At 38.1% G+C, this 14,062-nt stretch overlaps 1 protein-coding gene across 3 annotated transcripts in view; it reads left to right on the top strand.

Annotated features, from left to right (window-relative positions):
• The window catches only part of ABCA6 (ATP binding cassette subfamily A member 6), an 83,907-nt gene that overhangs the window by 60,282 nt on the left and 9,563 nt on the right, over positions 1–14,062 (top strand). For all 3 annotated transcript variants that reach the window (XM_077163681.1, XM_077163680.1, XM_077163679.1), the window contains 5 exons: positions 9,449–9,568; positions 10,987–11,049; positions 12,309–12,400; positions 13,080–13,200; positions 13,773–13,890. In XM_077163681.1, coding sequence (XP_077019796.1) covers positions 9,449–9,568; positions 10,987–11,049; positions 12,309–12,400; positions 13,080–13,200; positions 13,773–13,890 — 514 coding nt within the window. The remainder of the gene's footprint in view (positions 1–9,448; positions 9,569–10,986; positions 11,050–12,308; positions 12,401–13,079; positions 13,201–13,772; positions 13,891–14,062) is intronic.

Genomic DNA, 14,062 nt, shown 5'->3' with positions numbered 1-14,062 from the left:
AGTATAACATATATACTAAGCAAAGAAATAAAAACGCAATAGTTTTCAAAGTATTCTTCAACAAATAGTTACAGAACAGATTCCACAGTTTACCATGGGCTACCATACGATCCTCTCAGATTTTTCCTTCTAACTGCTCCAGATCATAGGAGGCTAGAGGGCTTAATTTTTTTTTTTTATCGTCACAATTAACTTTCTTCCCTTCTCTTTTGTGAAAAATAACATATATACAAAAAAGCTATAAATTTCAAAGCACAGCATCACAATTAGTTGTACAACATATTTCAGACTTTGACATGGGTTACAATTCCACAATTTTACGTTTTTACATCTAGCTGCTCTAAAATATTGGAGACTAAAAGAGATATCAATTTACTGATTCAGTAGTCATATTCATTTGTTAAATCCTATCTTTTCTGTATAATCCAATGTCACCTTTGATCTTTCCATCCCTTTCTTTAGAAGTGTTTGGGCTATGGAAATTTTAAATGTTTCATATTGGAAGGGTCTGTCACTAATACGGGGTAGGGAGATGGAAGTATCTGATATTTTGGAGAGGCTGGACTGGGTTAAGGACTTATCTGACCAGGGACCCAACTGGAGGTTATAGGTTTCTGGAAAGTTACTCCAGTGCCTGGAATCCTGTGGAATCTTATATATTGCCCTACGTGTTCTTTGGGATTGGCTGGAATGGTCCTGATAGGGGTTGGCAGGTTATGACAGGTAGCAAGGTCTATCTGAAGCTTGTGTAAGAGCAACCTCCAGAGTAGCCTCTCAACCCTACCTAAACTCTTTCTGCCACTGATACTTTATTAGTTACACTTCTTTTCCCCCTTTTGGTCAGGATGGAATTGTTGATCCCATGGTGCCAGGTCTGGATTCATCCCTGGGATTCATTTCCCACATCACTAGAGAGACTTTCACCCCTGGATGTCATGTCCCACATAGGGAGGAGGGCAATGATTTCACTTGCAGAGTTAGGTTTAGAGAGAGGGAGGTCACTTCTAAGCAACAAAAGAGGTCCTCCAGAAGTAACTCTTAGGCATGCCTATAGGTAGGCTAAGATTCTCTGCTACCTACATAAGCTTCACAAGAGTAAGCCTCATGATCGAGGGCACGGCCTATTGATTTGGGTGTCCCTAAAGTTTGACACAGTATCAGGGGATTCCCTGATGGTAAGGTTTAATAATTCTATATTCTTTCTCCCATTCCTCAGGGCACTTTGCCAATACTTTCTGATTATCTGCTTAATATACTCTAGGATGTATCTAGGCATTATAATAATCTATACAGGATTAAAGGACCTCTTTCTTATTTTGTGTTCCCTGTGTTTCATTTCTTCAAATCTCAGCCATACAGATAGGTTGAATTAGATTATGCACTATGAAAAATTTCAGTTCCAGACCAAATAAACCTTTCTTCCATTGGTCTCAAAGAGTATGTGCAGTGCTAAAATATAGACCCTGTGTTTCTTACCCCTATGTTCTGAATTACTTTAACCCTAACCTGCTTATCTTATGTCTAAATATCAGGTTATATATATAAAACAGCCTCTCAAAATCTGGAAATAACGATCACCACTCTGGACTTAATGTGTCTGCTCTAAAAGCTTACAATCTAGGCCCCTGTTTTCTTATAAGCATTTTCTAAAGGTGACCCTGCCATTCTTGTTCTTTTGTTCTGGCTTATTTTGTCTCACCAAATGCTCCACATGTTCATTCCCATTGTTGCATGCCTCATGTATTTGTTACTTTCTGTAGCTGCACAATGTTCATTCTTAAGTATACACCATCGTTTGCCATCTACTTCTCTGTCAGTGCATCCTTTAGTCACCTGCATTCGTTGGGTATCATGTAGAGGGCCCAAAGTCCACAGTCCCTCAACATTCTCGATTTTAGATAATTTCATTGTTCCCAAGAGAAAAAAAAAACAATAAAAACACCCTCACCAAATAGGATATCTAAACCTCCTCTTAACCCTTGTCCTTCCCCCCATTATTTATCTTTGCTGTTGCTATGGCAGTGCTGATGGTTTCCTTTTGAACATAGCCCATAGCATGCAATAGCAGTTTTCCCCTGTACCCTGGACTTAAACATTCTTTGTACAAGAATCGTATCTTTGAAGTAATTCTTGCGAGAACTAATTCATATTTCTAGTGTTAATCAGTGGGCCACGTAGGTCTATACAACCCCTTTCAATCTTGTTCATCTTCGATATGGTAATATTTCTTATAGACCCACCAGAGAACCGCCTTCACTCCTATCTATTCCCTTACATTGGAATTCAACCTCATTAGCTAATGGTTCACCCCTTTCTAGCTTCTATGTATCTCTAAGTTCCCTATATTCTGTATCATAAACCTCTGATTATACCTTTATGCTGGCCATAAAAGTGAAATCATATGGTATCTATCTTTTTGTGTCTGGCTATTTTCACTCAGCATTATGTCCTCAAGGCTCATCCATCTTGTCATGTGCTTCAGGACATCATTTTGTCTCTGCATAATATTCCATTGTGTGTAAAGACCACATTTTGTTGATCCATTCATCTGTTGATGGGCATTTGGTTTGTTTCCACCTTTTGGCGATTGTGACTAATGCTGCTATGAACATTGGTGTGCAAATGTCTGTTTGTGTCATTGCTTTCAGCTCTTTTGGGTATATATCAAGTAGTGCTATTGCTGGGTTATAGGGCAATTCAATATTTAGTTTGAGTTATATAGCTTTGTATATACAGGAAATCAAACTTTTGTCTGATATATGATTTCCAAATATTTTCTCACATTGAGTTGGCTGCCTCTTCACCTGTTTGACAAAGTTTTTTTCAGGTGCAGAAGCATTTGATTTTGAGGAGTTCCCATTTATCTTTTTTTTTTCTTTTGTTGCTTGTGCTTTGAGTGTAAAGTTTAGGAAGCTACCTCCTATTACTAGATCTTGAAGATGTTTCCCTACATTTTCTTCTAGAAGCTTTATGGTGCTAGTTCTTATATTTAGGTGTTTGAACAACTTTGAGTTAATTTTTGTGTAGGGTGTAAGCTAGAGGTCCTCTTTCATTCTTTTGGCTATTGATATCCAGTTCTTCCATGCCCAATTATAAAAAGACTATTTTATCCCAGTTTGAGGATTTGGGGGCCTTATAAAAAATCAGTTGACCATAGATTTGGTAGTCTATTTCTGCACTCTCAATTTGATTCCATTGGTCAGTGCTTCTATCTTTGTGCCAGTACCATGCTGTTTTGACCACTGTGGCTTTATAATAGGTTTTAAAGCCAGGGAGTATTAATCCTCCCACTTTGTTCTTCTTTTTTTAAAGATGCTTTTGTGGCATAATTTTATTCTTGGCCTGGTGGCTTAGTCTTTTTCTCTCCCTCCCTTGCCATTTTGGCACGTCCGGTTCTTCTAGACCTCTGAATTACAAGCCTCACCAGCGACTAGTGATGATGCAGCCTTGTCTCTCTAACCCTATTGGTCTTCTCCTTAGTCCTCCACCTACCCAACATCCTCTGCTACGGGTACACTCAGGAACAGCATCTCTATGGTCACAGTCACTCATCCGTCCTCCCTGTGTGATTGGCTACCCTCCCCTGGAGGCCACGCCCTAACTCCGCCTCTCCTCAAACTGTATATAATCCAGGGCTCCCCGAGTCTTGTGGTCTTTAGCTTCTGGCGGCCCTGGCATAAGCGTCTACCAACAATAAAGCTACCTCGCTTCATGCCTTAATTGACTCGGTCTCCAGTCCTTTAGACCCGCAGCGAGGTCTCCTGCGCGCCCCTTGGACCCAGACCCCCGGCTCGAGCCCCTTTTCTGCGTGCGGCAGTGTCGTCTAGCAAGCAGTGAGAAGCTGAGGAGTAGAGGGTCCCCGATAGTTTAGCGGTTGGGCCAAACCGCATGCTTTTAGCTATTTGGGGTCTTTTTCCCTTTCAGATGAATTTGGTAATTAACTTTTCCAAATCTTCAAAGTAGGTTGTTGGAATTTTGATTGGCACTGTGTTGAATCTGTAGATCAGTTTGGGGAGAATTGACATCTTAACTATATTTAACCTTCCTGTCTATAAGAGGGAATGTCCTTCCACCTATTTAGATCTCCTTTGATTTCTTTTAGCAATGCTATGTAGTTTTCTGTGTACAGGTCCTTTACATCCCTGGTTAAGTTCATTCCTAAGTACTTGAGTCTTTTAGCTGCTATTTTGAATGGAATTTTTTCCTTAACTGACTCCTCAGCTAGGTCATTGCTTGTATATAGAAATGTTACTGATTTTTGCACATTACTTTTATATCCTGCCACCTTGCTGAATTTGTTTATTAGCTCAAGTCACTTTGCTGTAGATTTCTCAGGATTCCAAGTATAGTATCATATCATCTGGGTTTTTCATATATTCCCTTTATCATATTGAGATAGTTATCTGTGATTCCTATCTTTTGGAGTGTTTTTTATCAGAAAAGGATGCTGAATTTTGTCAACTGCTTTTTTCAGCATCAATCAAGGTGATCATGTGATTTTTCCCCTTTCTATTTGTCATGTGCTTTATTACATTAGCTGAGTTTCTTGTGTTGAACCATCCTTGCTTTCCTGGTATAAACCCCACTTAGTCATGGTGTATAATTCTTTCAATGTACTGTTGGATTCAATTTGCTAGTACTTTATTGAGAATTTTTGCATCTGTGTGTAGCATCTTTACCTCGTTTTGGTGTTAAAATGATATTAGCTTCATAAAATGAGTTAGGTAGAGTTCCTTTTTCCTCAGTTTTTTGGAAAAGTTTGAGCAGAATTGGTATTAGTTCTTTTTGGAATGTTTGATAAAATTCCCCTGTGAAGCCATCTGGCCCTGGGCTTTTCTTCGTAGGAAGATTTTTGATGCCTGATTGAATCTCTTTACTTGTTTTTGGTTTGAGATCTTCTATTTCTTCCTGAGTCAGTGTAGCTTGTTTGTGTGTCCCCAGGAATTTGTTCATTTCATCTAAGTTCTCTAGTTTGTTGGTGTATAGTTGTTTATAGTATCTTTTTGTGATTTATTTTATTTTTTCAGGCTCTGTGGTAATGTACCCCTTCTCATTTCTGATTTTGTTTATTTTCATCCTCTCTGTTTTTTTCTTTGTCAGTCTTGCTAGTGGCCCATTAATTTTATTGGTTTTCTCAAAGAACCAACTTTTCTTTTATTGATTCTTTCTATTGTTCTTTTGTTCTCCCATTCATTTATCTCTGCTTTAATCTTTGTTATTTCTCTTCTCCTATTTGCTTTGGGGTTAATTTGCTATTCTTTCTCAAGTTCCTCTTGGTGTGCTTTTAAGTCCTCGATTTTTGCTCTTTCTTGTTTTTTAATATAGGTATTTAGGGCAATATCCTTCCCTCTCAGCACAGCCTTTGCCACATCCCATAAATTCTGATAAATTGTATCCTCATTTTCATTCATCTCCAGATAGCTACTGATTTCTCTAGCAATTTCTTCTTTGACCCACTGGTTGTTTAAGAATGTTTTATTTAATCTCCATATATTTGTGAATGTTCTTGTTCTTTGGTGGTTATTGAGATCCAGCTTCATCCCATTGTGATCAGAGAAAGTGCTTTGAACAATTGCAATGTTTTTAAATTTATAAAGACCTGTTTTGTGCCCCAGCATATGATTTATTCTAGAGAAAGTTCCATGAGCATTAGAGAAGAATGTACATCCTTTTGTTTTGGGGTGCAATGACCTATATATATGCTGTTAAGTCTATTCATTTATCAAGTTATTTAACTTCTCTATTTCCTTGTTGATCTTCTGTCTGGTTGTTCTGTCTATAGAGGAGAGTGGTGTATTGAAGTCTCCTACTATTATTGTTGAAACATCTATCGCTCCCTTAGTTTTGCCAATGTCTGTCTCATGTACTTTGGAGCTCCTTAATTGGGAGTATAAACATTTATGATTGTTATATCTTCTTGGTGAATTGACCTTTTAATTCGTATATAGTGTACTTCTTTGTCTCTCATTATGTCTTTACATTTAAAGTCTATTTTGTCCAATATTAGTATAGCTACTCCTGCTTTCTTTTAGTTACAACTTGCGTGGAAAATCTTTTTACACCCTTTCACTTTCAATTTATTTACATCCTTGTGTCTAGGATGAGTCTCTTGTAAGCAGTATATGGCTGGATTATGTTTCTTAATCCATTCTGCCAATCTGTATCTTTTAATTGGTAATTTTAGTCCATTAACATTCAAAGTTATTACTGAAAAGGCATTTCTTGAATCCACCATCTTGTCTTTTTAATTTTATTTGTCAGATCTATATATTCTTTTCCCTCTTTGTCTTTGATTCTTTAAAATACCCTTAGTGGAACTCTTCAATTCTGTATCCTTCTCCAGACCTTCCTCTCCTGTTTTTTGTTTTTTTTTTTTTCCAGCCAGCAGAACTCCTTTTAGAATTTCTTGTAGGCCTGGTCTCTTGTTGACAAATTCTTTCGGGATTTCTTTGTCTGTGAAAACTTTAATCTCTCCCTCAATTTTGAAGGACAGTTTGACTGGGTACAGATTCTTGGCTGCAAGTCTTTCTCTTTCAGGATCTTGAATATATCATACCACTGCCTTCTCGCCTCCAGGATGCTAGTTGAATAGTCTGAACTCAGTCTTATTTGGTTTCCCATCTATGTAGTAGATTGTTTTTCTCTTGTTGCTTTCAGGATTTTCTGCTTCTCTTCAACATTTGACAGACTAATTAGTATGTGTCTTGGGGAAGGCCTATTTGGATTTATTCTGTTTGAAGTTCATTGGGCTGCTTTGATTTATGTATTTATGTCCCTCATAAGGCTTGGGAAGTTTTCTCCCACTGTATCCTCAACTACTCTTCCTAGTCCTTTACTCCTTTCTTCTCCTTCTGAGACACCAGTGATTCTTATATTTGCATACTTTGTTTTGTCTATCATTTCCCTGATACCCAACTCAAATTCTTCCATCTTTTTTGCCATTTGCTGTTTTGTGTTTTCGAAGTCAGTTATCCTGTCCTCTATATCACTTATCCTTTCTTCTGTCTCTTCAAACTGGTGTTTTTTATTGCCTCTAGTATGTTTTTTATTTGGTCAACAGAGTCTTTAATCTCTGTGATATCTGCAATTTTTCTATTTATTCTTTCAAATTCCTCTTTATGCTCTTCTACTGTCTTCTTGATTTTCTGTACGTCATTTGCTATCCCACTTATTTTATTAAGTAGAGTTATATGAACATATTTGATTAGTTGTTCCTACGTCTGTGTCTCCTCTGGTGTTTTCATTTGGTCACTAGGCAGGACTCTATCTGTCTGCATTGTGATATGCTTAGTGATCTTCTGGTGTCTTTGTGGCATATGAATATCTTGATTGATTTACTTTGGAAGTTGATTTCTTTCAGTAGCCTCAGACCTTGTGTTTACAGGATGGTTGTGCAGCAGGGAGCAGGGTACAGGGTGGAGCACTCAGTGCAGTGATTTGTTTGAGGCCAGGTATAGGCACAGGTTGGGGATGTTACACTGATGCTTATGAATGTGGGTGCCCAGCAGCCAGAGAGGATGTAGCTGTGCAGGTGCTCATGTCTGGAGGGCATAACCCTGGTATATGCTGGTCTAAGGCACAGGGCTTTTTGTGCACATTTGTAGAGCTGTGACAGCAGGTTGGTGTTATGCCTTTGTGGATTGAGGGCAGATGTGACCTGGCTGCTCAGGTCAGCACTTTCTCAGAGCTAGTAAGTGTGGCTGAGGGCCCTGTACATGTGTGGTTCTGGGACTTCTATAAACTGAGTTTCCCAGAGCTGAATGATTTTACTGGGGGGCCGTGTGTACACATGGGCCTAGGAGTGCTATACACTGGTGTGCAGAGCTCAGGGGGATTGGTGAGGCTGTGCAACACTATGGGCAGGGGCAGAGGTATGGTGGGTATTGTAGTTAGTGCCCACAGCCTTTATGTGCTGGCAACAGCCTGCAGGGAGCAGGAGGGGAAGGTAGTGCTCAGGAGCTGTGTAGGAGAGGTGGGTTTGTTTGCAATTGGAGTGAGTGTGTGGGGCAGATACGTGCACTGGGGCTGGTGGGATGGGGGCATCTGGAGTGTGGGGAATGGAAGCAGGTGATGGAGTTTGGGTGTGTGGGGTGTGGGATGAGTTACCGGTCACAGGGTTGCACACTGGTAAGGGTAGCATGCCCAAGGAACACGTCGTTGCTTACTTCTTAGACCTAGGCTCTCATCTATGCACTCCTGCAGGCTCTGCACCAGACTCCAGCTTTCTGCCTCTCAGTTCCTTGGCCTCTGCAACTAGGTGTGGTGGAGAAGGCTCTCCCAGGTCAGCCGCACTCCTGAATCACTGCCTCAGTCGCCCTGCTGTCCCTTCTCTACCTTTTCTGTGGAGCAAGGCTAATCTCGAGCTCCTCTAGTTGGCTACGATTTGTCTTTGACTTTTATAACTGTAATTAATATTGGTTGCATCCTGAACTTTATCTAAATGGAATTACACAAATGTTTCAGAGTGCACACATAGAATTTTTTTTTTTTTATTTTTTAACATGGGCAGGCACTGGGAATCCAACCCGGGTCCTCGGGCATGGCAGGCAAGCACTCTTACCTGCTGAGCCACCGTGGCCCGCCCCATTCATAGAATTTTGAATGCCAAGTTTGTCACTCACTGTATGGACTTAAAAATAATATTTAACATCTTTGAAACTTAAGTAATAATAGTAGCTATATTATAGAATAGTGAGAATTAAAGTAAATAAGGCATACCAAGTTCTTAATGTCTGGAAATATTCAGCCAATTTAGTAATTATGGTTCTTAACATTTATATTATAATTAATACCTTAATAAAATCTATCAAAGATTCAATACAGTGCTCAAAAGATATACTTGTTGACTGACAATTGATCCTTAAAACAGAAAAATTTAAAAATTATCTTTACGCCTCCCCCTAATTAACCAGTATTCTAAAAGAAAATAGGTCTATTACAATCAAAATGCACAACCTTAGAATGATCACCGGTTTGGAAAGGGAAGAAGTAGAGTAGAGAGGATTGTGAGAAGGCTTTACAGTAGTCTAGGTGAGAGGCAATATGGATTCTTTTTCTATAACTGTCCATGTAACTTTTCATTTGATACATATTTTTGTACATCGGCAATATCTTAGCTTAAAAACAAATTCTTCTCTTTATCTTATTATCTTGGCTTCCTCTTAATAATGCCAGGAAGCTTATTTGATGATTCAGTTTTCATCTAAATCCCAAGACATTTTATCTATTAAGAATTTTCTTATCCATGCACTAAAGAGTATATATCATCTCAATAACAAAAGTTCCCCTCCCCTCCTTTTCCCTCTGAAAAGGGGATTTGTGAGGCAATATGGGGTTATCTGCATAGAGGAAAATTCTGATATACATGATGAGAATACCCTGATATGTTTGTCAAATATCAATGGTCTGAGTTTATTTGACATGCAATATATCTGAATTTGCCTTTTAGATCTCAGTCTTCATATTCTCCCTCATTTTAAAAAATGACTTGGACTTATCTATCTCGATTACCTGCATGATATTAGTCCCCATGTTCACCATGGGTGGATTTCTAACATTTTTGGTAGAGGTAAGAAACATTACCAACTATGTCAATAATTTTGTATATACAGCCTAGTAAAGCACGTGGCCTAAATTTATAGAGACAGAAAATAGATTAGTGGTTTCCTGAGACCAGGTCGGAGGAGTGACAGCAAATGGGCATAAAGGATCTCTTCGGGGTAATATAAATGTTCTAAAGTTGAATTGTGGTGATGGTTGAATGACTCTGTGAAAAATCATTGCATTGTACTCTTAAAATGGATGGATTTTATGGTATGAAAATCATTCCCCAATAAAGCCATTAAAACTGCTTTGTCCTATACCCTTTGTACCACACCATTCATCCATTCAACAATATATATTGAACGTTACTATGTGCCAGGCACTGTGTTAATAACTGCGGACACCTGATGGACAAGATAGCACAGTCCTACCTTTTACAGAGCTCAGTGGAGGCAAAGGTAGATTGCTGTCAAGCAAGTAAAGACAAAGAGCTCAGGCGTTATAAAGGACAAGAGCAAAATGCGAAGGGAAAGCATGAAAAGCCTAGTTGATATGTCATGAAGAGTCAGAGAATTCTTCTGGAAGAAATGATGTGTAAACAAGAGCCAAAAGATGAGTAAAAATTAATTAGTGGAAGATTGGGGTTGGGGGGGGGTAAGCATGTTCTGCAGAGGAAATTAAAGGCATTGAGGCAGGAAGGACCAGGAGACACTGATTTCAGAAGCAAAATTTGATTCAAGTTCAGAGCAGTGTACAGGAGGCTGGAGTAGGTTCCCTCAGTCTAGAGGATACCCCCTAGGACTTGTCATATCCTGCTGAACTGGCTTTTAGAGATGACAATCCCCTAATGGATTGTATTCTTGGGGAACTGGGAAAGCCTTCCTACTACAAGAATATCTTTCCACTCACTGAGCGATATTTGGAATTCTTAACTGGAAACTCATTCCTTTGTTTAAAGCATTTTCTCTTAGAATATATGTAAACCTGCAAGGTAAATTATTAGTCTGGATTTTCACAGGCTTTTTTAAGGAGAATGAGTTACTTTTTTAATGCAGTGATTGATGAAGAAAGAATAAAATGATAGGACTAATTATGGTGGTGGGAAAATTTATGGTGGTGGTATAGAAAAGACGGCTTGTATACAGCACGTGAGAGAAATGTTATCAACATCTAGTGTTTTTCCACAGTGCCAACACCACCCTTTTATGCTATCAGTAGAGTTCTGGCAGTCTTTCATCTCTTAAAATCAAGAGATTTAAAGAACAAAATAATGTCTGAAAGAGAAACAGACATAAGCTACCTGTTCAGTGAGGGGAAAGGAGTGTTGAGTAGGAGACTCCTTTTCTTAATGTGGGAAATGTTTAATGTGGGACCTTTTAGATTATTTAAAAGTAAATCTTAAAGCTGATGAACTTTCATCTAGCTATTGTTTTCTTTTTGCAGAAAGCCTACAGGTTGGACCCAAAACATGACCTGAGTGAAGTTGATCTTCTTGTATGCCTAATAGTGAGAAAAACTTTCTACCTAGCCACATGTTCCTTTGGAGAATTTTCATTTCCTATAACTATGTGATCTTGTCTGAAGAGTACCAACTTTAAAAGTGCTTCAATACACTCTTAGATAAAGCAATTATATTCAGACATAATTATTTGAGATGCTAGACTTACTGTTTCATGCATGAATAGACTGTAGAGTAAGTTCAGAATATAAAATTACTTTTTGTTTGTTTAAACACTCTATTCCCCCTTCCTCCGTGTTCAAAACTTGTTTTCAAAAATACAGATGCAATATAACTTAAACCCTTTGAATTGTTGATCAAAAGGCAAACACCAAATAATAAAAATGAGGGCCAATGATGATTAAATCAATAAATTTAGGGTTAAGAAAGTGGCCATCCATGAATACTGTGGTCAGGAATTTGTAGACACAGGAACAAATATAGACAAAAGTCCCTACCCTCATGGAGGTTTTAATCTGGTAGAAAGAGATGAAACTTAATAAATAATATATATTGTCCCAAATGATTAGGGGAAGGCTTACTGAGAAATAAAGATCTGAAGGAGGCAAGGAAGCAAGCTGTAGGGATACCTTGAAGAAGATGATTCTATTAGGAGGCAGCAAGCATGAGCCTGACTTGTTTCAGGATCAGCTGGGAGGCCAGTGTGGTTGTAGCAGAATGACCAAGATTAAAGTGGTAGAAGAAGAGGTCTTGGAGGTAAGGAGGTAAAGTAGGGAGTGGGAAGAAGGCATAGCACTCTTCCTGGGTCACATAAGGACTTTGACTCTTTGATTGAGGAGCGATTGGAAGGCTTTAAGTGGGTTTAAACACTGATATGATCAGACTTACATATTAAAAGAGTCACTCTGGTTAGTGTATTGAATATGGATGCTTTGGGCAAGGAGAGACAAGGGAAAGGATGTAGGAAGGTGTTCCAAGAGTCTAGATGAGAAATGATAATGGCTTGGACCTAGGTAGGACTAGCATAAGTTGGGATGAGAAGTAGTTAGATTCTAATATTTTTGAAGATAGAGCACATAGAATTTGCAGAGAGACTGGATGCGGGTTGTGAGAAGGAAAAAAAAGGCAGGTTCCATCAGGCTGCATTGTGACCGTAGGACGGGAAATAACTCTCACCTGATTTATACAAATGAGTCACATCTATTTTGCCTGAGGACAAGAGACTGTCAACTTAATTAAAATGTTTAAATAGTAATTTTGACATTATGACCAATATAATTATTTTGTTGTTGTTCTTCATCCCTAGCCTTACTTTCAGGCTATGATATTCATTTTTGTTCTAAGATGGCTGGAAATAAAGTATGGACATAAAACAATGAGAAAGGACCCTGTTTTCAGGTTAGTATAAAATAATTAAATTTAGTGCTTAATATTGTATTTCTTTATTCCCCAATAGTGACTGCATCATTGATCTGTTAAAAAGATTTATATGAGCGCAGTATGATTATCACTATTGTCACTTGGTCACGAGCTTCCTTGCCATTAAACAGGACTCCCAGGCAGAGTTTTGCCACTAGTCAGCCAAAGGAGCTGAAGATACCCTTCAAATATTTAGTGAGTCCCAAATAGGTCACTCTTCATGCATCCTCGAACAGAAGAGATGGAGTGACAGATTTTATGGCAGATATAGTGTCAAATTTCAGAGTGTTTTGCAAGTGGGGAAACTCTAAAAAGAGTGAGCAGTAAAAGCTGCTGATACAAATATGTGAGTGTGATTAAGACAGGCTCAGTGTGACCAGAAAAAATACATTGACCTGATTTCTAGAGAGAAGCAGCAGTCATTTCCAACAGATTTGAAAGAGACAAAGATGCTAACTGAGAGAATGGCAACAAGGCTGAGAAAGGGATTCTAGCCAGTGGAATAGGAGTTCTTGGCAAAGGTAGGAAGCAGTATTGGTAGAATCATCACCAACCAATTGAACAAAAAGATAATGGTAAAATCACAGGGAAGCTAATTTTTGATACATCTTTGATAACTGGAAAAGCATGTTATGTATTTTATTTATTTTCTCCACAGAATTTCCCACCAAGGTAGAGCTGGTCGACCAAATCCAGAAGAATCTGTAGATGAAGATGAAGATGTTCAAGAAGAAAGAATAAGAACCACAACTGCCCTGACCACCTCAAACTTTGAAGAGGTAGAAAAACTAGTGGCAAAATGAATGTTAGTTGAAACATTTGAGAACTGTTAAGAAGAGAGGCAGAGTTGCTGGTTTTCATTTTTAAAGTTTGTAACATGGTGCATTTTCTAATCCTTAATTGTGAGCAGGCAGTTCTTAGAGCTTCACAGAAGCTTAGAGAAGAATATAAAACATTATGGTTTTAGTTTTTGTTCGAGGAAAATGGACATTGATAAGTAGAGCTATAATTTCAAAACCAAGGAAGATCTTGTGAGTTGAAGAATTTAAGTGGATTTGTTACAAATTGCTAAATAGAGATTGAGATTATATAGTTATTCTTTTATTTGACTTAGACGCACATTTCCATGAGTTTAACCACTTTTGTTCTGGCAGAGAAACGTGCCTCTGTTCATAGAAGCGTGAAATATTGTCCACATTAATGAATTCATGTTAAATTTGAAGCAAGCAATACGGATTACCCTCAATGAAAAATATGGAGTGACATAGAACAAGAAAAGGTCCAGCAGAGCCAACCTAGGAATATAAAGTCTCTGATATTGAAAAGTAAAATCATACTGTCATCTTTCCAGAAACCAGTCATAATTGCCAGCTGTCTACACAAAGAATACAGAAGCAAAAATAAAAGTTGCTGTTCAAAGAGGAAGAAGAAAATAGCAACAAGAAATATCTCTTTCTGTGTTAAAAAAGGTTTGGAACCAACACTTTAATTCATTATTAGTTTTAGAAATATAGACAAAGCATCTATTATGTTCTAGGCACATTCTTTTGCATTCATTCATTCAGCATACTTTTTTTTTTTTTTTTTTTTTTTTTGCCATGGTCTCTTTTAGGCTCCAGAAATACAATTATGAAGAAAATA

This window comes from Tamandua tetradactyla, chromosome 6 (genome assembly GCF_023851605.1).
Source record: "Tamandua tetradactyla isolate mTamTet1 chromosome 6, mTamTet1.pri, whole genome shotgun sequence".
NCBI classification, from domain to species: domain Eukaryota; kingdom Metazoa; phylum Chordata; class Mammalia; order Pilosa; family Myrmecophagidae; genus Tamandua; species Tamandua tetradactyla.
This window is presented reverse-complemented; position numbering and strand designations above follow the sequence as displayed.